At 39.3% G+C, this 24,897-nt stretch overlaps 1 protein-coding gene across 2 annotated transcripts in view; it reads right to left on the bottom strand.

The window, feature by feature from the left end:
- LOC111223780 (vesicle-fusing ATPase) overlaps positions 1-24,897 on the bottom strand; it is a 38,098-nt gene that overhangs the window by 5,765 nt on the left and 7,436 nt on the right. Inside the window, exons 2-14 of one of the 2 annotated variants that reach the window (XM_022748047.1) lie at positions 16,985-17,002; positions 9,060-9,145; positions 6,826-6,925; positions 6,650-6,689; positions 5,373-5,539; positions 5,134-5,244; positions 3,796-3,871; positions 3,119-3,274; positions 2,052-2,251; positions 1,801-1,966; positions 1,480-1,554; positions 965-1,152; positions 74-169 (exon numbers count right to left, since the gene is read on the bottom strand). In XM_022748047.1, coding sequence (XP_022603768.1) covers positions 74-169; positions 965-1,152; positions 1,480-1,554; positions 1,801-1,966; positions 2,052-2,251; positions 3,119-3,274; positions 3,796-3,871; positions 5,134-5,244; positions 5,373-5,539; positions 6,650-6,689; positions 6,826-6,925; positions 9,060-9,145; positions 16,985-17,002 — 1,479 coding nt within the window. The remainder of the gene's footprint in view (positions 1-73; positions 170-964; positions 1,153-1,479; positions 1,555-1,800; positions 1,967-2,051; positions 2,252-3,118; positions 3,275-3,795; positions 3,872-5,133; positions 5,245-5,372; positions 5,540-6,649; positions 6,690-6,825; positions 6,926-9,059; positions 9,146-16,984; positions 17,003-24,897) is intronic. The other variant, XM_022748048.1, reaches the window with a different exon arrangement.

Here is a 24,897-nt window from a genome sequence, read left to right as displayed (position 1 = left end):
AACAAACATGAGTGTTGATATGACAGGAATGTACTGTACTCTGCAGTTAGGAACAAAAACAACTGGTACATACAGGTTTTATGTCATTGTTGAGGGAGCCCAGGAAGTCATCTCTGGTGACCTGCAGCTTCTCTGCCCTCTCCATGTCCACCTCCACTGTAGATGTGGCCTGGAGAAGGAATATGCACAAACAACTGTTAACGGCTCAGTAACTGTCTCTCTGTGCGACCTGAACATTTTCAAGTCAGAGTCAGAAGACAATGACATACATGACAGTGGTACTGAAGTATACATTTTTACATTATTTATTGTTTTATGTAATAAAAATAAATGAAATTGCTTGAGGTATTTTTTTATTTTTTGGCCTTGTGCCTTCGGCTAGAGGAGAGCAAGAACAGCACCGCTATCACAAAATGTTGATGGTACTTCAAGTATAACAAAGTGGTAATATTTTTTAACTTGAGTAATTCGTTTGCATGTGTTTGTTGTTTGTTTTGTATTTTATCCTGGTGAAGCACTTTGTAATCTCTGATTTTGATAAGTGTATATATGTTTATGGTTACATTATTACATTACCTGCTTTTTTTACGGAGCTTTTTAACCACATCTCATCTCACACCCTTTATCAGGGATCAGAGGTTCTTATTTGTCACAGAGTTGGTAAATAGGTCACATGATGACAATTCAATGCGATGAATGAATTTCACATGCTGATGAAGGCTGTGACATGTGGTTGAAAGCTCCAGAAAACGTGAATAGGCTATATAAATCTTGAGTTTATTATTTAAGATATTAAGATTATTTTGTCAACTATTACTATTTAATTCACTTCTATTATTTTTGCTTTCTCTAATGAATTTAATATGTTCTTGAAATTTTACCACCTAGTTCCCAGCATGCTTTGGGTGATGTAACCATCCTGATCCTAATGCAAAGCTCTGTGTGTCTGACAATGCCAAGTGACCTTGATGTGGCGGTTCATGGCGGTGGACTGAGCGGCCCTGACCAGCCCCTCCAGCTCTGCACCGCTGTAATTCTTGGTCTCAGCTGCCAGTTCCTTGATGTTGACGTCACCGGCCAGAAGATTGAAGTTTCGCATCTTGTTGGTGTGGATGGTCAGGATCTGGACTCGGCCCTTCTCATCAGGCAGACCTGGAGGTTAGAGGATGCGGAAGTGACGGGTGGAAGGAAAGGGAAAAGATGGAAAGAGGTTAGGAAAGGAAAGAATAAAGAAAGAAAGAAAGAAAGGTTTTTTGTCTCTATTCACAAGACACTGTGCTGCTTTACTGGTGTGGTGTTCTCAACAAAGAAGATGTATTTCAGCATATAAATATAAATATGACAGACAGTTCTATATTCTGTAAGAGAGCTTTAATTATGGAGCCTGAAGCTAAGATTATTTTCAGTGATATTGTTAGTGTTACCTAGAGGAACAAAGAGGGAGCTGAACAAAGAAAGAGTTTTTTTCTTAACACTTACTAATTTCCATCTTGACCTCAAACCTGCCAGGCCTCATCAGGGCATCGTCTATCAGGTCAGGTCTGTTGGTCATACCTGGAGAGAAAGAGAGAGAAGGACAGGAAGAAACTGAGCTTAAAGGAGTAAGATATCACGTATGTACAAATAAATTATGTTGAAAATGTTCATGTGTATACCTCAATATTAATCATAATTAGCCAAAATCAGTATTGCACTTTTTGGAGACAAAAGGCATTTGCCACTACAATTATTGAAAAATAAAATAAACTGGACGCTCTGCTTCATCAAACAAGTTTCTCCAGTTTCTCTGACGCTACTCACCGATGACCAGGATGTTGTTGAGCTGCTCCACGCCGTCAATCTTAGACAGAAGCTGGTTGACCACGGTGTCGTGCACGCCCGTGCTGCTGGCTCCTGTGCCTCTCTGCTTGCAGATGGCATCCAGCTCATCAAAGATGATGATGTGGAGGCCGCTGTTGGCTCCCAGCTGGAGACAGGAGTTTTAAAACAATCAATTCAGCTTTGTGGTTTTTAAATCAAACATATAGAAACGTCCGCTGAGCTTCTCTCACCCTCTTCTGCTCGTCCTCTGCGTCGGCGAACAGTTTGCGGATGTTGGCCTCAGACTCTCCCACATACTTGTTGAGGATCTCTGGCCCATTGACGACCTTCGGCTCACGGGCGTTGAGCATCTTCCCAATCTGTCGGGCCATCAGTGTTTTACCACAGCCCGGAGGTCCAAACAGCAGGATGCCCTTCACGTGCTTACACCCTGGAACAAAGAAACCCGGGAGGGAAGAGGAAGAGAGGAAGAAGGAAAAAAAGTGGAAGGTCGAAGAAGGAAGAAGAATCAGGAAGGAGGGATGGAAGAAATAAAGGAAGAAGTCAGAGGACAGAGCATGGATGAGGGAGGAGAAGAGAGGAAAAGACAGTGGGAAGAAAAAAGATAAATTAGTGTTATAAAATAGTTTTATTTGCTCAGAGCCAGAGGGAGAAGAAGCTGGATTAATAAAATGAATCATAAAACCAATGAAAAACTATTGTATGTTATTGTTTCTGTGTGTGTGTGTGCATGTGTGTGTGTCTGTGTGTTTCCTCCATGGTTTTACTGCATATTAGATTTTGCTACTGCAGGGAATAACATTACAGAAAATTACTTGCAATCCAAATAATGTCTGATCTATAAAATACATTTCTTGCTATAATTAACTTTAAACATTTAAAGGTTTTCTCCTGTGTTTTATTTGAAGTCTTGACCCATAAGAAGTTTTAACAACCAAAAACCATCTCAATGTAGTTTTACATCTCCGCTCTCAGGCTTCTCTCTGGAGCTCTAGTAACAACAGGTCGGTGAGCCAATCAGAGGAGAGGAGGCTCCGAGCTTCTCTTCTGATTGGCTCACCGACTTGTTGTTACAATATGGGACCTTTAAGTGAAAGTACCTGCATTGAATATATGTCTACAGAGGACAGAAAAATCTTAAATCTCATAAATACATTTAAAAATAGAGACAAATTGTCTCACAATCGTCTAATTAGGATGGTGGACATAGAGGACAATAAAAAACCCTATGTAATTTTGCATGATAAAATATAAAACATGACAAAAAGGGAGTGAAGATAGAGACAAGGTTTCTCACCCATCTGCTCCACAATATCCGGAGGGAAGACTCGGGAAGCAAAGGCTCTGCGGAAAATGTCAGAGAATTCCTTGTCCAGACCTCCGATTCCCATCTTCTCAAAGTTCCAGTCTGGGTTGATGATTGTCTGTCGAGCCTCCTTGGTCTTTGCCTTACCTGTGAAAACACAGAGGGGAACAGCTTAGCCTGCACATCTCGGAAATAAATTTTAAAGCCAGTGACTACATGAGGGAAAAGAGTAAGATATCTGTAAAAGGCTCTGCAGGTAAACCATGTTTATAGGATGTTTGTGTCTTCAGGGTTTGATTTAGATATACAGTATAAGATGCAAGTCAGTAATGAATTAAAAACCAAGTTTGGTCAACAGGTCAGTCTTTGCTGCTCAGACAGGGAGATTCAGAAAACATGTGTTTGTAAGAGAAAACTGTGATGTCCTCTTACTGCCATCTTGTGGAGCAAAAATAGACGAAGGACTGTTACATGAGTTTAATGGTTGTGCAACATGAAATCCAGCTTTTTAAACCGTCCATGTTACATTTATAAAATAATGCAAAAGGTGATTCTGGCTATATTTACCCTGCGATTTAATGACTCATTTCCCTGCTCTTAGCCTGGAGCTGGACTCAATAAAGTGTTGGGAAACATCAGCTTCCTGTGGGGAGAAAGAAGGAACATACCGACAAGTGTGAGGGAAGAACTCTCTGCCTTCTCAAAAATCACCTGGCTGTTGCCCACCATCAGCCCATTGTCGATCTGTCAGAGAAAACAGAGTCACAGTCAGTCCATTCAGCCCATTAGCTTCCTTTATTTACCTCAAGCGAACAATAACAATATCAAACCGATACTGATATTCATGTGTTAGTCAAACACATGAACGCATCTTTTCCTTAGATGTTCCGATGAGGTAGAAACATCTCACTCCATCTCCTGATTAAAACATCAGCTGGGTGAGGACTCTCATTTAGAACATTGATGTAAAATATACACAAGAGCAAAAGCACAAATACTGAGACAGAAAAACAGAATAAGGGTGATGCAATGTACAGGTGTTGATCATAAACGTCACATTTTTTAAAAATGAAATAACGATATTGTGTTAATAATACACGTATGATAATGTGGTGATGACAGCTCTGACCTTGTGGATCTTTTGTTTATCACTTCATCTCGTTGCCTTTTCATTATCTAGTGTATCTAGCAGCTTGTGTGTTGTGGTATTTGCTTTTTTCTCTTCATTTCTCTTAACATGTATACTTTCACCTGTATATGTGTTTTGTTATTGTCAACGTTTCAGGATTGGGAGCAAATTTCTCTTAAAGTTTGTAGTTTGACTTTTGTGTGTGTTTTAGCATGTGTTGCATTGTCTCATTTCAAGTGTATTTGTACCCGTAATATTTGCATTGAGATACAAATACTGAATGTTTGTTGTAGCACTTGTTGCATTTATGGATTTCGAGTGCATTCCCTTCATGTTTGCACTTTTGCACTTGTATGTACCTATAGTTGGTAGATGTGTGGATGTGCTGTATAAGGATCAAGATAATATTCAAATGTGAAATTAATTATTCACACCATTAAACAGCAGTAGTGTGTGATATACATACGATACATCATTTAACAATGCGCCACTGTAATATGTCAAATACCTTTGTCCTGATTTATTGATCAATACCAGCCTGCGCCATTTCTTCAAAGCAATTAAACTTGAAGCTGACTCTGTTATGTATTAATTAGAGCTCAATTATGTGTGTGAATGTGTGTGTCCAGAACAATCAATAAAATCCCACTGGTGGCAGAACTGAATCAAAGAGACAATCCAATCAAAGGTGAAAGGGATCAGTAACAGCCTGACTACAGCCTGGCACAAAGATTTCCATTTTGTGACATTTAAAAAAGAGATAGAGTCACAGTCTGAGCAGACTGAGGTTAATAACCCTGAGCCACTTCAGCAAAACTCAAATCTGACAAAGGCTTGAGAGCAGTGATATATTGGGCTCAGTATAGAGGTCATGTACCTTCTGCTGTTTCTTTCCAGAGGCTGGCTCTCCCTTGAGGATGCTGGCGTCCATAGCCTCGATATCCTTCACCACCAAGCCAAACAGCTTGTCGCAGAAAGTAAACACGAGCTGAAAGACAGAGAAGCAGGAGCAAGGTCAAAAAATCCTGCAAAGCAACATCAGCGACCAAAGAATAAAGCCATGTGTGTGTATTTGTGTCTGTGAGCTTGGTTATTTTGAGGCATGTGAATATAAACCTGCTGGGTGACAGAGAAGGCCTGGTTGTTGAACTGCTGGATGAATTCGGCGGCCATCCTGTCTGAGTCATAGGGAGAGGAGTCGGTACTCTTCTTTTGCAGGAAGTCAATTTCGATTGTCATGGCGCCAATGCACTGCTTGGACTTGTCGAAGTTGTAGTTGGACACTGAGGGGACAGACGGAGGCAAGTTTATCTCCTACAACACCCGGAATTTCAAGCTTTGTTGTGTTTTTTAACAAAAAGAGAAGAAGAAGCAACTGCACAAAACATATCAGAGCATAAATGCAACATCTAAGCCTAGACTTGAACAGTTCAGAATTCAGTCTTTCAATGGAAACAGCTACTTTGAAATAAACAGAAAGTGATAATGCTCTGATTGTAATGTGGAAAAAGTAATGTTTGCTCCAGCAGGAGGCAGCATTCAAACACAAACAGTTATTGATTTGTCCAGCCACTGTCCAGTCATAGCTTCCTGTTGCAATCATGACGACCCATGTAAAGCCTCTCACATGCGGAAGTGGCACTACAGTAGGGCAGCATTAGTAAGAGCAAAACTGATAAAAGTACTTTTATTTGCTTAAGCTGCGTTCATTAGCATGTCTGGCTGGCTAACAATCTTTCAGTAGTTATTGATTATTTCAGAAATAAGACAAAGACTGTATGTAATTAACTACATTAGATTGTGGAATTTCAGATTATATATATACAATATATATATATTACCAACCAACCAACCAACCAACCACACAAACAGCTATATTTCCATGTCTTCTTCATGGATCAACAGCTAAGTTCTTACCTGAGACATGCAGCTTTATTAGTCTTTTACAATATCATGTATGCAGCCATCAAGTACATTTATGACTAATGTACAGGGTCCTTGTTTTAATATCTTTTCTATATATTAATAAAAAGAGAGAACAGTGGAGTGTTTTCAACCAGCTCATGGAGCTAATATTAGCTTAATCAACTAGCTAGCTACAGCTGATCGGCTCACAAAATCAATGGCTGCCACGCAGAAATGAAAAGCTGCTTTTGTCTACGTCTGACTGAAACAAAGCATCCACTGTTTCAAAATAACTAAGAATTTCTGGTAGTAAATCTTTCACTGTTATCATTGTAAACTGTAAACTACATATGTGTCTTAAGGCTTGATGTATCTATCTAGAATAACTAAAGGGGCATGGTTTAATGAACGATCAATCACAGCAACAGAGCTTTGATTTTCTGTTTCGTATACTATCAGATTCAGCCGTTAAATAAAGGCTATCCTACCTTCCACCTCCTGGCCGATGGAGAGACCGGCCCATTTCCTCTATAACAGAGATAAGGGAGAGAAATATTAGCAAAGACTGAGCATTGAGAACTGGTAATTAATTAACAATGTGAGAGTGTGTGTGTGTGTGTGTTTGTGTGTGTGTTTGTGTGTGTGTGTGTGTGTGTGTGTATACCTGTGGCAGGCTGAAGGCGATGGTTCCAGGTGCCACAGTGTGGTGGGTCTTGACTGTAAACACAAACTTGTGGTTGGGTGTCGTCTTCACAGTCACATGTCTGCAGAGAGAGGAGACAGTTGGACCCTGATTATCCAAACTACTTAGTGCTTTGACCTCAACTTTTACTTTTATCTGAAGGGGTTTAGATGAAAGTTTTCCCTGCCCAGGAGTGGGTGGTGGCGATTGCTTTTTGACAAGAGCTCTGGCCATTGTTGCGTTTACAAGACAAGAGGTTATACGGCCTGTGAGGGGCGCGTCTTCAGGGCAGGTTTAAAGTGACGAGAAGAGTCGGAACTTGCTGGTTAGCGTAAAAGAATGAAGTTCGATGCTGAACTCAATCGTTTCTTCTAGACTGCTAAGTAAACAACAGTCAATGCTAATGTGTAGCAATAGCAAAATTAGGGTTAGGATTAGAGATTGAAGTTGCATTTATCAATTTTTTTGGCCTTCTAGGAACAGCAAAACTAGCTTAAACACAACACTGACATAATGTTATCTTAAAAAGGTATATTTAATCCTGAAGACATGGAGCAGCATTAGCATTCATTTGGAATCATGTTTCTCGTCAATATTCAGGCTCTGTTTTGCTAGCTTTAGCAGCCAGTTGCTGACTGCTGTTTGCTGGTGGGTAGGCAGCTACCTGCTGAAAAACCAAGGCAGGCCAAAAAAAGACTACAAAGGTCCACAGAGCTAAAGGAATCACAGGTGGGTCACAATTCTAGGTGGGTTTGTCATCCTCTCTCATTACACAATTTTCATAGATACATTGCTGATGACTTGTAATTGGTTAGTGTCTGATGGTTACTAAGATACCACCGCCCACCTTCTTCGTGTGAGCCACCTCATTCCTACAACACTCATCAAAAGAGTTTATGAGTTTTATAGAGAGAGATTTTTATTTATTTATTTAGCTCCTCTGATGTTGATGCTGAGGAATAGTATATGACATTATTTTACAACATTGCATATGTTGAATATTTACTAACGCCTTCATTTTAAAAGATTCATGTTTCCTTGTAGGTAATCTACCATAGAAGCTTCTTTAGGTCAGTGGACTGCCAGCATACTACAAAGTGCTGCATTTATTTAATAAGATGAATTTTAACTTGCAATAGCAAGCACTGGTGTTCAACCTAAAAAAAAAAAAAAAACTATTGGCAGCACTGCAAGACCAACACCCCTGTTTAGCGGCACTGAATGATTAAAACAAGGCTGCAGTTGCCATGTCAGTAAACTGAGGTTACCCATTTATTTTGAGACCTGTCAGTTGGCTGCTACTTTAAAGCAGGTATATAATGTGTGCTCGCGTTTGTCTTGGATAATCTATAGTTCATCTTATTTTTAAAACGACAGCAGCTAATGTTGGTGCGACCCTAGTATGTGTATCATAATCCATACAATGACACACAATGAGATCTGAAGTGTCTGAATGTTTATCATGCCTCAAAACCCACTGGAGAAGATTTTATTTCACAGAGACTAACTGACTCCAGAAAATAAGAAAACAATGGTATGTGTAACTTCCCACTTAATCACTGAGATTAACAATTATTACAAAAGCTGCACAAAAGCATATTCCTTGTCAGTCCACCCACATGACAGCAATAACTGTCTGAATCTTCAGTACAAGGTGATGCCAATACATCAGACTTGTGCTGCATTTGTTTATTGCTGAATGTGGTAAGTCGAAAGTGGGAAGTACATAGTTACTGATAAGGTGTGATAACATGGATATCCACAGTAAGGTTTTTGCTTTTTAAAGTGTCTGTTTGACCCATATGGATAACAACCCCTGGTTTACAGTAAACATATGACAGGCGAAAGACTTCCCACAACACTGATTTAAGTTATCATCCTTGAGATTTTCATTATATCAAACCCATTTTATACTACTTTACATGGTCTGCATTTTTTTTTCTGCAATAGACATTTAATGTATTCATATTCTGTCATTGCCTATCTGTTTTTTTTTTTTACAGCATATTCCTACAGCTTTAATTATCATTATTACAATGCAAAGCAAAATAATCACATGCTGAAAGCCTTTATTGACTGTGACCTTCTGGATAAATGATGGCTAATCAGGTGGGTGGATAGATGGGTGTTTGAATAGATGAGAAAATGAGAGATGCCCTCGTTTATTCGCTGTTATTGACAAACCCAACAATGGATGGGCGATAATGACTACTCACTGTCCTGACTGCAGATCCTTCTCGCTCACCACGGCACAATTAGTCAGCGACAGCTCATCTGTCGGGCATCGCGCCGCTTGCATGGTCTGCGAAAAGAGAGACAGAAGAAGAGGAGGAAGGGTGGAGGAGAAGAACGATGTTTACAAGATACTGAAAATGACTGATAGATTCTGGTAGAGATTATTTTCTTTATGTTTCAGCATGAATTTATTGCCAGAATGATCACTAAACATGAATTCTGAGCATGTCAAACATCATATCAGAAGGAAAAAGTAATACTAAATTATAACCAAAGCCCACTTTTACCAAAGCCCCCATAATTATATGTTTATCTTGTAAGCAAAATATTAGTTGAACTTCTGAGATCTGCGGACTGAACATTGATAGTCATTGAAAATAGTTTCAAATTAATATTCAGAAACATGTCTGAATTCAGAGTTAAAGTTAAAGTGCTTGAAATTATGACACGTCCATTATGTTTTGCTTTTTAATTGTGTTAAGTTAGATGATTTCTGAAGTAAATACATTCATTAAAAGTGTATGCCATGAGTTTAGCACTCCTCCAACACTGTCCCACTCACAGTGTTAGAAGATAATCAATGCAGCACAACCAGGGACACCATCTTTTCTATTCCACACATTGTTATTTCTTGCCAAAAACCTGCCACCTACATCACCCACAATGCAACTCAACCGCCGACAGCAGCTAATGTAGCCTCAAGCCACTAGCCTCATAAAGAGGTGAGCAGCACGCTACTGAGGTCTGGCAAACTAACTTCTTTCAAACTCCATGCACAGGTGTTTTTTTACATTTTCAAACTTGTTATCTACAGACACAACCCACAGTTACTCAGCACTTGAATACATTCATAGGGCTTCACACAGCTACCACAGGAGCCACAAATAACTTTATAGAACTTTATACAACCTGTAACAGCTGCGCTGCGTAAAACTGCCAGAGTTTCCCTTTAAAGGATTACACAGACAAACAAGGTGGTAGAAATATTATGCAACTATTAAAAATAACAGCAATTGCACATCTGTCATTCCCACGCTTATTATAGATAAAACTAGTGGTTTGGTTTGTGACCCCTTACAAAAAAGCATCGTCTCCTGAGGGCCCCTTATCTATGAGTCGTTAACCTTTCCACCAAAGAGCATTAGTATTCACAACCTAATTTTACTGACAACTTTTCTGTAGGTGAATGCAGGACTTTTAATTGTAATGGAGTATCATTAATGTCACTTCCTCCTCTGTATATAATTTAACCTAAGATCTGGCTATCAAGAGGGATGACTCATCAGTATTTCACCTAGAATCTATAATTAGTAAGGTGAAAATCATTATGTGAAACGTCACTGTGTGTGGAAATTTTTCACTTTACATTGAGGAAAACTTCTGGTGAACTGTAAAGCTGCATTTAGCATCTGTAGCTTGCCAGACAGGCAGTGAAAAGCTTCAGGGAAACAGAAAAATGAATCACTATATCAGATGTTTTATTCCAAAGCTTGTTAAGAATAGATACAGGCAACCTTTCAGTGTTACCAAAGGAAGTGATAAAGCAAAGATGTGATATGGCTGGTAAGCTTTATGAGCGCCGTGATCACCAGATGGTAAGAGACAGACAGATTGGCAATAATATTTTTGGAATAGTCTAAAACCCACACAAAAAGCCAAACGGTTTAGTTTTATCTCACTCAGGTGAGGCATAAAACAGGAGAACCAACTTCTGTATCTAAGTCCATGCTTCTCTATGATCTGTACACTTGCTTTTACCCTGATTTCTGATTACAAAATTCACATAATTCCTTATCTTTCAGCATATCCTACACTTTAAAGCAGATTATTTTGTATCAAAATGGAGATGAGTCCAGCTGAGACGGAGGTATGAATATTTCAAATCAGATGGAAGAAACAGATGGACCATCATTCCCGCTCATGTCGGCCACAGACACACTGACATGTTCTCATTTCAACACAAATTGAAAAGCCTTCGCAGAACAACCGTCTCTGCCGCAGAGACGAAAAGGTACAAAAAAAATCAAACGCTGGGGTTAGGCAGATAGAGAAATTCCAAAGCACATCACTGCTGCCTGAGCACACGAAGTGGTAACCATGGTAACTGCATTAAGCAATCAGACTGAGGCTCTGAAAATAAATCAGGTTTTACCAGACTGAAATGCCTGTCCCTCGGGGGCAGCAAAGTGTTACTCTGCCACAAATTGTTTTAAGTGATTTGTCCCCGCGAGGCTTTACAGCAAATACTCCCACAGACCATCCGTCCTGCAAATATGATGTATCACAGCAAATGCATCACTGACACTGGACACTGATAGACTCCTCTGTGTTTCCTATTTCATTTGTGTTTTCCTTCAACACTAGCTGAATAAATACACAAAGCAAGTGTTTCATTCGAAGCTAACAATACAGCAGTTCACTTCCATACACTGTTGAAACTTCCTCCCTTTAAGAGCATTTAAGTGTGAGTTTCTGTGTCTATTCATTTGGGAGATGCTGTTATTCAAACAGATGTATAAATGAGGCACAATTGGAGCTACAGTACATCACAGAGAAGCCTCCAAGAATAATTACCTAAACACTCACTTTCCACCTGACGCAAGGCTTGCAGGTGTATGAAGCAACATATAAGAGCCCGGCAAATTACAACTTTTGAGAAAGAGCCAGAGAATCAAGAGAGAGCGACAGAGAGAAAGAGCATACGAGGTGAATATACTCTCATAAGATGGGTCTTCAAGTGACTTTTGATGAGAGAAGGAATCCAAAATCTTGATTCTCAATCCAAATCAAATCTGATAACTTACAACCACTGAACCAAACAATAGAAGAGTTTAGACCAAGACTTCCCATAGTTATTTTTCATATACAGATAGGCTGGGGTGCCATGAGCTGTCATTGGCTGGTTGAGGGCCAGACGTGATGCAGCACTTTGAGCCACTTGCAAAAGTTATTGTGCGTTCTGGCAGCCCTGCCAGAAAGGCATTAAAGTAATCAAGACAAGAGATGGCAAGCACCTGCACAAAGAGTTGGCAGCATATTCAGTCAGATAAAACCGCATCTTTATCACGTTATATCATGCAAGGCGGCACGACCAAGTGACAGATGCTAAATGCTCTGTAAAAGTTCATCATCAATCCCAATGCCCAGGTTTCTTGTACACTTTCAGAGTTTCAGAGTTCAGACTTATAGAGACTGAGTTAAAGATAGCACTTTCTCATTCATTTTGAGGCAGGCTGAGATCTAGAGTTGTCTGTCACAAATGACAGATAAAGTTGGGTGTCATCAGCATAGCGGCGGTTAGACAAACCATGCTAGTGTATAATAGGATGAAGGGAGGTGAGGTCTATTGCTAACAGAAATCATAAGCACAGATCCCTGTGGTAATCCAGTGGAAAAGTTTGTTAACCCTGTGAGGTAGGGCTCAAACCAGAGTAGTGCTGGACTAGAGATGTAGATTTCAGATAGTGTGGACAAGAGGATTTGTTGGTTGAATGTGTTAAAGGCAGCCGCCAGGTCCAGCAAGTTGGGAACTGAAGACCCTTCTTGCTGACCTCAGGGGGGCTAAAAATAAACATTTATTTTGTCAGTTTCAAAGGTAGTGAAAATGTAGCAGCTTCACCACAAAGTGGCATCAGCCTCCAAAATACTACATTAGTTTAAACATAGTTTTACAAATGATGGTTTGATGGAAAGAAAATATTATCTATATATCAGCAGTGTTCATCTCCAATCAGTGGCAATGCCTTTGTGCAAAGGAGATGGAGAAATAATGCAGCAACAGTTCAGAGAAATTGACAGTTAGAATAAGTCTGTTTTGATAAATTATGTCTAGAGCACATACTGGTGACCTGCCAGCTGGTTTTGCTCATAAGTAAATGCTTAACAGTGTTATTAATTCCTTAAATAATTAATACCATTGCTTGCAACAGCAGATGTACTGTATGTGGACAACTGAGAGTCAGGTTAGACTCATGTTACTTTGCTGCGATGGTATTGACTTTCCTTGTAGTCAGTGTGTTTTTCAATGTGTTAATCCATAACCAGCTGGCACATGAATAAATATCCACCCATGTCGAAGCTGCTGCCCTTGCAGCAATTTAAGATCAGCACTTATCAGTTTGATCTCGTGCCAAAATAGCACAAAATTGCAATGCTTTTGAGCTTTTCTCATTAGGAGAAAAGCTATGGATGGGAAACAAAAACTGTTTCATGGACAGATCCAGGTATATACAGTTGGGTCCAAAAGTCTGAGGACACTTTCCCAAACTTTAATTACTGTCTAATCATGTCTGCATACAAAGTATACAACCCAGTTGTTGACAGGAAATTCTCATCAATCACATGTAACATAATCATAAATCACAGTGATCACTGCATCCGGAGGTATTATATACAGTTAGAAAGAAATAGACACAGGAGGATATGAGCTAAATATGTAAACACAACAATGTATAATACACAACTGCATATCAATGTAGAAATTGAAAGACAGTAGATATAAAGAGGGAGTGGGAGAGTAGAGACAGAGAGACAAACAGATAGAAAACACTGCAGTACTGGCATCATGCCCACATCATCTGCACCCCTGTAGTCTGGCCAGACACAGGTGAGACGGAGCAAGACCAGTGTGTCAGAAAGTCTTAAAGGGGCCTTTCACTTACGATAAATATCAGCTCTTTCCCTTTCTTGACTTTAGTCGTTTTTATTATCCCAAAGAGGATTTTGTCATGGTTGCTGAATTCCTTAGTAGCCTCATTCAGTGTGCTTATGTCAAACATCTTGTACAGCACAGCCAAAATAAAACAAGGACCATAAAAACAATCCAACAACACAAAGAAATACAGCCTCAAAGATGATAAATTATATATACAGTATGTAGTACAGTTTGTTTATACCAAGCTCTAAAATGTGAATTTTATTTGTGTCCACTTCAATAATATCTGGTCCTAAATCAAATTTAAGATATGTGTAAAGGTAAAACTGCTCAAAATTTTTTCCTTTTTTTTTTGTTTGTTTTGGGCAGTAGAACAAGTTGTATCTCAACATTGACAAATATTGACCTTATAAAGTTTAAGGGGTGAATGTGTCAGCATTGGCTATTTTCATATTCATCAGACACGGAGCTACATTAACATTCATTTAAAGTTGTGGTTCTGGACTGTAAAGTCGACAAAACGGTAAAGTTGCGGCCCATGAAACTACAACAATGCACTGAAACACACTACAAAGCTGAGGAGCATTGCGACAGCGTGGCTTGTGTTTTTTCACCTTGTGAGTCTGTGTGTGTGTTTGTGTGTGCGTCGCTGTAGCACTGTGGTCCCGGAGATCATACTGTAGCGGGAACTACTGAGGCTTTGAGTTCTTTGGCAGGTGTTTATATGTCTGTGGACAGATTTTGGCACAACAATAGCGTCACAATCATGCAAGATTTACATTTACATTTACTCATTTGGCAGATGCTTTTATCCAAAGCGACTTACAAGTGAGGGAAAACACTAAACTAAGTACTAAGTAGTAAATCTGTTCAATAAGGCAAAATGCAAAAAGATCAGGTAAAGAAGTGTATCGAAAGTGCATATAAGTGCTAGTTCAGCATGTTAGGGTTTTAAAGATACAGTCAGGTGACTTTGCAGGTGTGTAGTTGAGATCAAAATGAAGGCAGCGTTTGAAGATGGGTGTGTATCGACATATGAGTACAGTCGGAACGTCAACATGTTGACGGGTGTCGCAGCTGGTGTGAGATCATCGCAAGATAGACTATAGTTTTAGGTAGATTAGTCATGAAGAGCAACCTCTTTCATATTACACACAGTAAATTTTAAATTTTTAAATTTATTGTTAATATAGAAATATTGATTACTACAGTTTTTAAGTTTCGCATTTGATTGCATTTCCAGCCAAATAGTCAAAAGTCCTCAGGAACACTTTGAAGATATTTATATAGTCACTTAGAAACAGTCACCAAAGGTCTTACTCGGAGCTACTCTGATTGGTCCAAATGTCATTGCAGATATCCGGAATATTCTTATCTGCAAATATGTTAAATATACTTATAGACAATAAAAGACATTTTTCTGTTGAACAGGGTGTGCCACAAACTGGGGAATGAAAATCTTTCCCCTTGTGGAACAGAATATAAATGAGATACAGGATGAAAAACATTTTGTGGTAATGGAGATGAGAAAGATTGCTTTCAGCAAGGACAGCAGAGTGGCACAGAAATCAATATGGACGATACAGAAGGGAGTAAAGAGCCAAAGCATCATGAAATAGTTGAAATACAAACTAATGGGATGCCCTAGAAAGCATCTCGGTAACCTAGAAAACAATGAATATCAAGTTTCATGACATGGTTTATTTAAAATCCTACACTGTGTTTGTTCAGAAATACAGTTTCTGAAGGTCAGTTGTTCAAATGTTTTTCTCCCCAGGAAATTAAAGTTTAAAGAATTCCAGAATCTCCACGCTCAAGATGAAGTCCATATCATTTAATGGGCTCAGGAACTTCTTAAAGGTCACGACCAATCCTGCTCAACTGACTTTGTAGCTGACATGCTAGTACAAGATGACAACAAGCTAATGTATAATGTAATACAGGCATTTATAAATATTGATAACAGAACTTCAGCTTCAGTTGCAACGGATTCCAATAGTTAAAGGTTTTCACGGCAAAAAGAGAATTATCAAAATGTCCATAAAAACTTTGCAAATCACACCTGAAACAGAATTCTTGTCTTTGCTAGCAGCTGTTGTGCAGTTAAATTCTGCATTTTAACGCTACAACTGTCTTTGCTGTTCCTCATTTGTAGCATTTTTTGCAACTAATCAACTGCAGAGTAGACAATCCACTTCCTGTTTACACTGGCACGCCCAGTGTACGTGAATGGTCATGTATGTGTGTGTTTTCAGGTGTGATAGTATGGATGGAGATCGTTTCTAATATGAAGCTAAAACAGTCGTCTGGACAGAGATCGTTTTAAAATGAAAACATAGTAGTGTGGACATAGCCTGAGCAAGCTGACTCATGCATGGTGCTGCCAGTATTCGCTTTCTATTGTAGTGTGCTGACTACATTTTGGATTGGGTCCAATGATCCTCTGGTGTATCTCGGGTCTATTTAAAAAAAAAGAAAAAAAAGAACAAAGAATTACATGACAGGTTTGGGGGATTATACAAATAAAAATTGACTTGACTTGACTTGACTTGACTTGACTTGACTTGACGTGACTAGGTTTGACCTATTTCAGATCACAAACAAACATTTGGACCCATCCAGACCTCCAACTGAAACATATTGTGCAAAGGAAAAGTTTTCTTTAATTCTTTCACCACGAAAACTTGTCATGACTGGAATCCATTGTAACTGTGGTGATTCCACACTGGCCACAGCCTCTGTTGTAATCTTAAATGTGGCTAATGTGCTGTAATACCAATCTACCTCACTATGTTAACTCTGTATCAGACTACCTGCCACCTGAATCAAAATGGCAAGCTCCTGATGGAACAAATCCATTTTGTTCTGGGCTTCAGAGACTACACCTTCTGTGCAAGTTGTAGTGCGACAAGGGGAGTTGATTGATGGATGCTAATGAGTTAGCATTTCCAATCAGTCAGCATATGACACCTTGCTTGACATTGCAGCTCAGTCACTGGGTTGCAATGGTGCCAGACACTCTAGGGTTGCTGCTATGTGTATGGTTGCCTGGCTCCTGAGGTGCTAGCCAGCTATCCAGCCTGCAGCAGGGGGGCTGAAAGCAGTGACGCACATCTTCTATACCACCAACTCTCCGGACAGAGAGCCACAGACAGACAGCACGCTACCGGGCAGAAATAGCAAATATATTCCACATGATGAGGAAGATGGCAGCTCTTTTTGAGAGTTTAACAAGTGTGTATCCATACATACCTTGAAAAATATTACGACCTTGTGGGCGCCAGCGTAGGCAAGCAGAGAGGAAGGACAGAAGACAGTATTTGAGACAGGGGGGGGGACTTAGAGCAGCAAGCTGCTGAGGCTGAGGTGCGAAGCTGCGGTGGCAAGTTGGGATGGTGACAGATGCATGCAAGCCAGAGCTGGGGGTTGCTTTGATTGGATTCAATACCATTTTTCAGCATTTTATCTTGTAACATTTTATATGTTTTCTTTTCCAACTGCCATAGTTACATATTATCCATTTCCAAGTCTCACCCCCAATCTGGTAGTGGTATGATGATGTGAGCCATATGCAGAGTGCCATGCCAAACATACAGTTTATCACAGGGTTCATCTTCCCCTCATAAGAAACAAAGTGCCAACTCTCTTATTGTGGTAAGAGACATGGATACAGAGAAAAGAACCTGGTTTTGTGCTCTGATGGGAAAATGTTTACTGTTAATGGATGAAAGGAGAAATGACATCAAGGTGACCATACTGGGAATACCGGGAATTTTTACTTTATGTTTCGTCTACGGTTAGTTCTGTTAGGACTGGATCAGGTTGCATTAGCTGGCATGCTCAAACAGACAAAACATCACAGGTAGTGGAACAATGTCAGAGGAAACACAAGGTAACACCAGCTGTTTTGCATAGAGTTTCCCTGTTTGCCTTCCTGCTCTAGTTTCTGGGCAGACCCGTGTCTACCTTCGCCTCGAGGAAGCTCTGAGCTGCCTCATGAGGAACAGCAGAGGGATGCACGTTGCTTGTACAGCAGTTGTGCAACTTCAAGGAAAATATCTTTATAAGAGCAGAAAAGGATAGGAACACCATTTTATATTTTTTCATTTTATGCATCTGTGTGTTATGAATGCTTGGAAATATTGGCTTGAAATAGTTTCACATTTTGGGAAATACGCTCTAGCTCTCTTGCTAAGAGTTAGATAAGAAGATTGATACGACTCTAATGTCTGTACAATCAATATGTAGCTGGAGCCAGCAGCCTGTTAGCTTAGCTTAGCTTGTCACCCCTTGTTCAGTGAGTGTAAGTTGCTCCCATCTGGTCGCAAATATACTATGGCTAGATGCAGGACCAATAAACTTAAAAACCCATTTGTCCCTGCTACCATTGGTTTTTCGATCAATCTTATCTTACTCTTTGTCTTTAGTGTAAATTGTGTAGGTTGATCCGTGTGATTATTGTATTTATGGTATTTATTTACTGCTGTGTGTGCAACAAGTTGCTCCTCTGGGATAATACAGATTATCTTGAACCCAGTCTAGCTTAGTTTAGTTTAGCACAAAGATAGGTAGCTTCGGGTTTTCCTTGGTGGATCCATTGCAAATACAACCAATCAATACCAATCAGTGTTATTAACCTAAAAGTATTAAATATCATTTCTCTCAGAGGTCTTATGTTGGGTTGCTCAATAAAAAGCAGGCACATGGTACAGATGATAATGTCTTCACATGTCATCAGTTACGTCGCACATCTAAAATGATACAGGTATCCATATGCACTACACCAGAAAAGGGAAGCTGTACTCCACACACACTTCACCTCACTTAACACATCGTGAACAATAGTTAACATTGGCGTTCTTTGCCACCTCTGGACGCAGCTCTTGGTGAGTAACGGAATGAAGTTTGATACTGAACTCACAACATTTCTTCTAGACTGGCAAGTAAACTGCTGATAATGCTAATGATGGCTATGTAGCAAGAGCAAAACCTAAAAATAGCACCATAGGGCCCGCCGGCCCATATACGAGCCCAGTCAAAGGTTCTGAACAGGAGTAAACTTTTGTCAATATTGACAGGCTGCACCTCGTTAGATCGGTTAGAGTCTATAGGATTCAAATATTCAGTTCATTTTACCATTCTGTACCAGTGGAGCGTGGTGACTGCCTACTGTTTAGACGTGTAGAACTCCAATTCTTGCTCCATTCCTCTATTATTTGTATTCCTTTAGTCCGTAAGGGTCCACAGATCACAAAAATCAAAATGGTATTATGGAGCTTTTTCATTGTTCCTGTATAAAGTATATACTATTGGTAATTATGTAATATGACTATTTTACAGGCAAGGACTGAAAAATACAAAAAAAAAATACCATGTATGAGCTGATGCAGTTTAGGTTGGGTTGTAGTCACATGCAAAACAAGCACATTTTCAGAAACTAAAATATGTTACCTTTCAAATGAGGTCTCATAAATGCATTTTGGCCTTGAAGCTCTTCTGTTATAAGCTTAATACATTTACATATGTGAATTGATGTAAATTAGGTTTAAAACAGGTTTGCTCTAAGAGGTTACGGGGCTGTGTTTTCCAGTTTCCCACAAAGAGAAAGAAGGTCACCTCTTCATTCAGTTTCTGAATCTCTCGTCTGTAGAAAGAAATTGTGTCTGAGCTCACTTCAGCAAACGTCATTATCTTCAGCAATTTTAGTCTCTGGTGGCTCGTCATTATAAAACCCTGAATCAAATTTCTCCCTTGCATGTTTAATGAGGACACTTTTTTGATTATTTTACTGTTCATCATGCCTCCCTCCCTTGAGCATGGAACAAATCTGTTGTCTCTTCAACATATTATTAAAAATGTTCTTCTTCTCTTTTGGCAGTGTGCTGTGTGTAAAACTGCAGCAGCAGGGAGTGGCAGGAGAACACTGCGGTCAATCGCTGCATCTCACTCTAAATATTCCTCTTATTCCAACTATCCCATTGAATTATTCATCCTGCTGTGCCTCAGGGTGTATCTTGTCAGATGTCTGCTCTGGCAATCGATGGGTCTGCTTTCTCACAACAAAAGGTTTAAAATATATGGTTCTGTTGAGGAATTGCTCACATTATCACCCAACTCAGCAGATCTCCACAGTTCCTCTTTAGTGTCTTTCAGCTCAATGTTTTCGGTTTCACAAACTGCAACTTTACCGCCTGTTGATTAGGAACAAAGTTAGCAGCTAGCTGGTGAAGATACTGAAGCATCAAGCTGGCTACAGAACCAGATATTTTCCTAAAATATATTAGCCAAACCAGTGCTGAAAGGAGGTTGAATATTGGACTGACAGTACAAAACACAACTTCACATTTACGATAATGAGGTTCCATTCAACCATAAAAGGTCAAATGTGATTTTTAGCAGTTTGTGGAGTGCAGATTTAATGTTTTAACACTTAATATGGATTTAACACAGAGAAAATTGAAGATACAAAATTTTAATTTCAGTTTTCCTGAAAAAAAGATATATACCTACAGTATACAATACATATTTACTACATCACTTTCAGTCGGTTATGTTTGTCATGCTGTTAGAAAATCTGCTGTTGGGAGACTGTCTATTCCTATGTGAAAGTAATATATTGTAACCATGACAACAAAGATGGTTTAATGTTGAGGAAGTACTTATTTTAACCCAAATCGCTGTCTTTTCCTAAAGCTAATCAAGTAGTTTTTGTACCTAAATGTAACCAAATTGTTAGGTTGTCATAGTTACCATGGTGACGAAAGCAGGTACGCCACTGTCGGTACAGTCCACGTGTTAAGTATCGTAACAATGACAACCAAGGTCTAGTCCTGCAGCAGTGGGGCGCTATTTCAGGAGACACTCCTATGGGTTGTAACAGAGCGTTGGAAAAAAACCACCTACATGGTTGTTCAGGTTGGAGGACTGGTTGGCTATTGGATATTTGGTAAACAATTTAATGAATTTTACACTGGCAGAATTTCATGACAGTCCATTACGGGAAATGACAGTTTTGTTTTCCCCCCACAGGAGCACACATAAACACTTCACTTCTTCAGTATTAGAAAACATACTTAAAAACAAACCTTCAATCTTAGCCACTTAAACCAAAGCCTCTCAGCCTCCGAGCTCAGTTCGTCTTTGAGATCTTGCCACAAAATATCAGAAAAATCAATGTCAAACGAATTTACATTTACTTTACTGTAATTACATTTAAACCCATTTCCATCCAAGTGAATGAAATATGAGTCGAGCTCTGTAGTCAACGCGTCAGCTCTGTGTGTGCATTGCACTGTGTTTTGGAATTTATGCAATAACATGTAGAAACACTAGACGTGAAGCACAAACAAGGCTCTAAATGACAGGAAACACTCAAAGCCAACTCTTGTCCAGCACCTGCTTGGCACCGCACCTGACACACGTTCAATCTCTGTCATCAGCCCACTCTTCAGCACATTATGAAATTAATAAGCTGCATATAAGATCCAGCTCACTTTCCCATTTAAATAAATCACACTAAGTAATTTCTCAGCAGTCCACTATTAAAGATGGTGATAAATGAAGAAGGTTTCAGGGCACACGCTGCTGTAATTCTTCATGGGAGTGACGGTGCTTCTCTGTCAGATTTATATGTTACAACTGAGTGTCTGTTATTCAGGGGCACTTCAATGAGTGTAAAAAAATAATTAATTACATATTTAAATCTTTTTCAAACATTAGAGAAGACATGTAAAATAGGTACTAAAAACTGACTGGGCTTGTAAAGCAACATTGTTATGAGGCAAAAATGCATTGCAGAAAAGTGGGCAGTGTTTATTATTACATGGACCATTTATTAAACTCATATAATCTGCTGCAGCCATGTTTAGCTTTGGACCTATTTTGGGTGAGGAACCAATTGTTCATCCACTGTTGAGCGCTTTTTAATCTCCTACCTAAAATTGTCAGTCAGTGAAGTGAACATTAGCTCAAGCAGCTTCAAGTGTCATTTATTCAGAGGTCATCATCTATCAGCAGCTACACTTCAAAACTTGAACTGCACCCGACCTTTCTACGCAATTTAAAAAGCGACACACGAAACAGCACCCATTGTTTGTGTCAGCAAAATCAAAGGTTTTCGGCTGCAAAGAATGAAAATGTTGTAAACAACAGCCAAACATGTATCTTTCATATGACTATGAAGTAGAATCCCTAAAGATGTTGTCAACGTGGGTGCTAAAACTCTCTTTGTCAACGCCTGAAAGCTGACACAAGATAAACCGGATGAATAGTTGCTTACGCCAAAACTAGTTGGGTGTCAGTGGTTGACCTTTCAGTTTCAGGACAGTGCACCATGAACATTGTATATACCATTAACCACTCACCATAGCTATCTTAACTATGGGGAGTAAAATCACAATCATATTACCATATTGTTTAATGTATTTTGGAAGTCAAACAGAATTCACTGCCTTGCTTCTGCTATGACGAGTCAATGCACAGGTGGAACTTATAGCCTTAATTTAATCCAGCAACTACTTCAGTGCAGCATTTAGTGTTGTTATTAGTTGCACCTGTGTTTAACAAGTCAAAATGTCCCCTCTGGTCATGTGTGACCACTGCATTTACTCTGGTCCCCCACAAGGGGTCCACCCTCAGCTTGGTAACCACTGTCATATATGGTTAGTTCACCATTTTGGGAAATATGCTTTATTTTTTTCTTGTCAAGAATTGATTAAATACCATTCTCATGTCTGTTTGGTAAAATGCAAGGCTACATCTTGGCAGTACCTGGCTCCGCCTAACTCTCTATATACGTATCTCTCTATATATATCCTTATCATAACCCTACAAATGTCAGAGGCCTCTCAATCAACTCGTGGCAATAAAGTAAAAAGTGTAGTTACCAAAATATTAACATATTTTAATCTTTAATTACTCTGAGTAAACTGTAGGCATACTTAAAATCTTACAAAAGTAATTATTAAATTCACAGCAGTACAACACTGTATATTGCACTGAAAATCAATTCTATTTATTTTTGTGATTTTACATACATTTGCCAAGTCCTTATTCTCATATATGGTCCATTAATAATAATAATAATAATAATAATAATAATAATAATAATAATAATAATAATAATAATATTGTGATTTTGGATGGCCTTTATCAGGGCTTCTCCTGCTCAGTCTGCTTGTAGAAAGCCTGATGACAGAGCAGACAAAACACACCAACACACACTCTGAATGTTGCCTTTGTCTTCACTGAACACACACACAGGCTCACACAGAGACACGACAGTACACGGTGTGTGTATTTGCAGGTGTGTTTCACTCTGTTTGTACGGTGTGTGTCCTTTTATCGGCTGTGTGCCGTGCGAGTGTGTGTGCGTGTGTGTGTGTGTGTGTGTGGTTGCAGTGAGTGTGTTTGTATGTGAGCGTTGGCTGCCCCACAGCTGAGAGAGGTTCTCTAAATATAGCTACAGCTCAGAGCTCACAGAGGAAGGCCCCGCACTGAGACAGCCACAGATTAACTATTCCTACACACACACACACACACATTCACAGATATACAGCCACTCACATACTAAACACGTAGGTACATGATACACAGACACACACTGTGCATGTATAGAAGTTGTACACACACATATGAGGTTTTCATACAGATGGATCGTGCCCACACATATCCGCACACATTCAAACATGAAACATAAAAGAAGCTGCTGTTGTTACACAATCTCTGTCTGCTGGCATCTACATACTATATTTATGGGACGACCTTACTGATAAAAACATGTCAATAAAAGCTGCCAAAATCCATCCATCAATGGAGAGACATAGATCATGTCACACAGTCGTCTGATGTTGTGAAACATTTGCTCAACAGCTCTACTAGAAAAATTATATGTATTAGAATTAGAATGATGATTTTAAAAATGTAAAAATAAATACATATTATCATAAATAGGTGAAATAAAAAATGTGATCATTTATAGAACGATTAGGTGTGTCCTGAATACTATCTTTAGGGCTTAAAAGCTTCAGTCATAAAATATTTGAATATTGGGGTGGGGTTAGAGTGGCACAGGGACAACAATCAGACTTCATTGTTCCACTTTGTTAGCATGCAGGTCGCACTAACATCAATTAGCTGTTAATTACAGTTTCAAGGTTATTTGCCAAACTACAAAATACAAAACTTAAGTGGCAAAGATGTTTGCTGTTAATGTTAATGATCTACAGTGTATGTGTTTGGTTGTGTCAAAAAAAAAAAGGAAAGGAACTGAGTAAACGAAGGAAGGGAAAGCCTGAGAAAGACTGGAGAGAATGGCTGCAAAAAAGATGGAGAGGCGACTGCAGGGCGCAGCGGAGGTGGTCTAACAGGCTCCGAGCTCTGCAGTCTGCTACATCTGAAACTGGGTGTGGGTGCTAAAACAGAGGCTGGAGCAGAGAATCAAATAACAGGCTCGGCAAAAGCTGCAGAAAAATTGATGCGTGAACTACAGGGAAATTATGAGGGAAATGAACTGCTCACTTTATTAAGGAGAAAGAGACCACGGTGAAGAAGAAACACTCAGGAGAGCTGCCATCTTTTGTAACCCACTCACTTGTTCCATCACATAAGTAGGCGTCTTTTTTCTCTGACTGTGGGATCACAAGCACCACAGCTCCGTCAATTGATTTCGACACAATTAGATCGACCAGGTTGTCCTTGAAAGCACAGACGCAGTTCTGCTGGAAGACTGAATAAATCTGGACAGCAATGAAAAGAATTTCATTTCAGGCATGACACCAATTGTCTGAGGTTAAATTGAATTTGTTGGCTGGAAATACCCACGAATAAAATATCGAAATTTACATTTTCAATAGAGTGCTGCAGGAATAAAACCTGGAAATTAGTTAGCATTTTAGCACTTCTGGTTCCCTCGTCCTGAAGTCTTGATTTTTTAGAATGTGTTTTTTGTTAGACAAATGAAATAAGATCTGTGGATAACACAAGCTCAAGACATTTTCACGTTTTTTTACGACATAAAATTTGTCAGTAAATAACCCAGTCCTGGTTTATTTAAGCTTTTACAAAAAGACCGGTTGCTAACAAGTGTCTAAATGTGACTACAGAGGTTGTCGGGGATGTGAAACCTGATCGACTCACCAGTCCACCTTTATGGCCTCGTTGATTTT

The sequence above is a fragment of the Seriola dumerili genome, unplaced genomic scaffold, assembly GCF_002260705.1.
Source record: "Seriola dumerili isolate Sdu_G_001 unplaced genomic scaffold, Sdu_1.0 BDQW01000113.1, whole genome shotgun sequence".
Lineage (NCBI taxonomy): Eukaryota > Metazoa > Chordata > Actinopteri > Carangiformes > Carangidae > Seriola > Seriola dumerili.
This window is presented reverse-complemented; position numbering and strand designations above follow the sequence as displayed.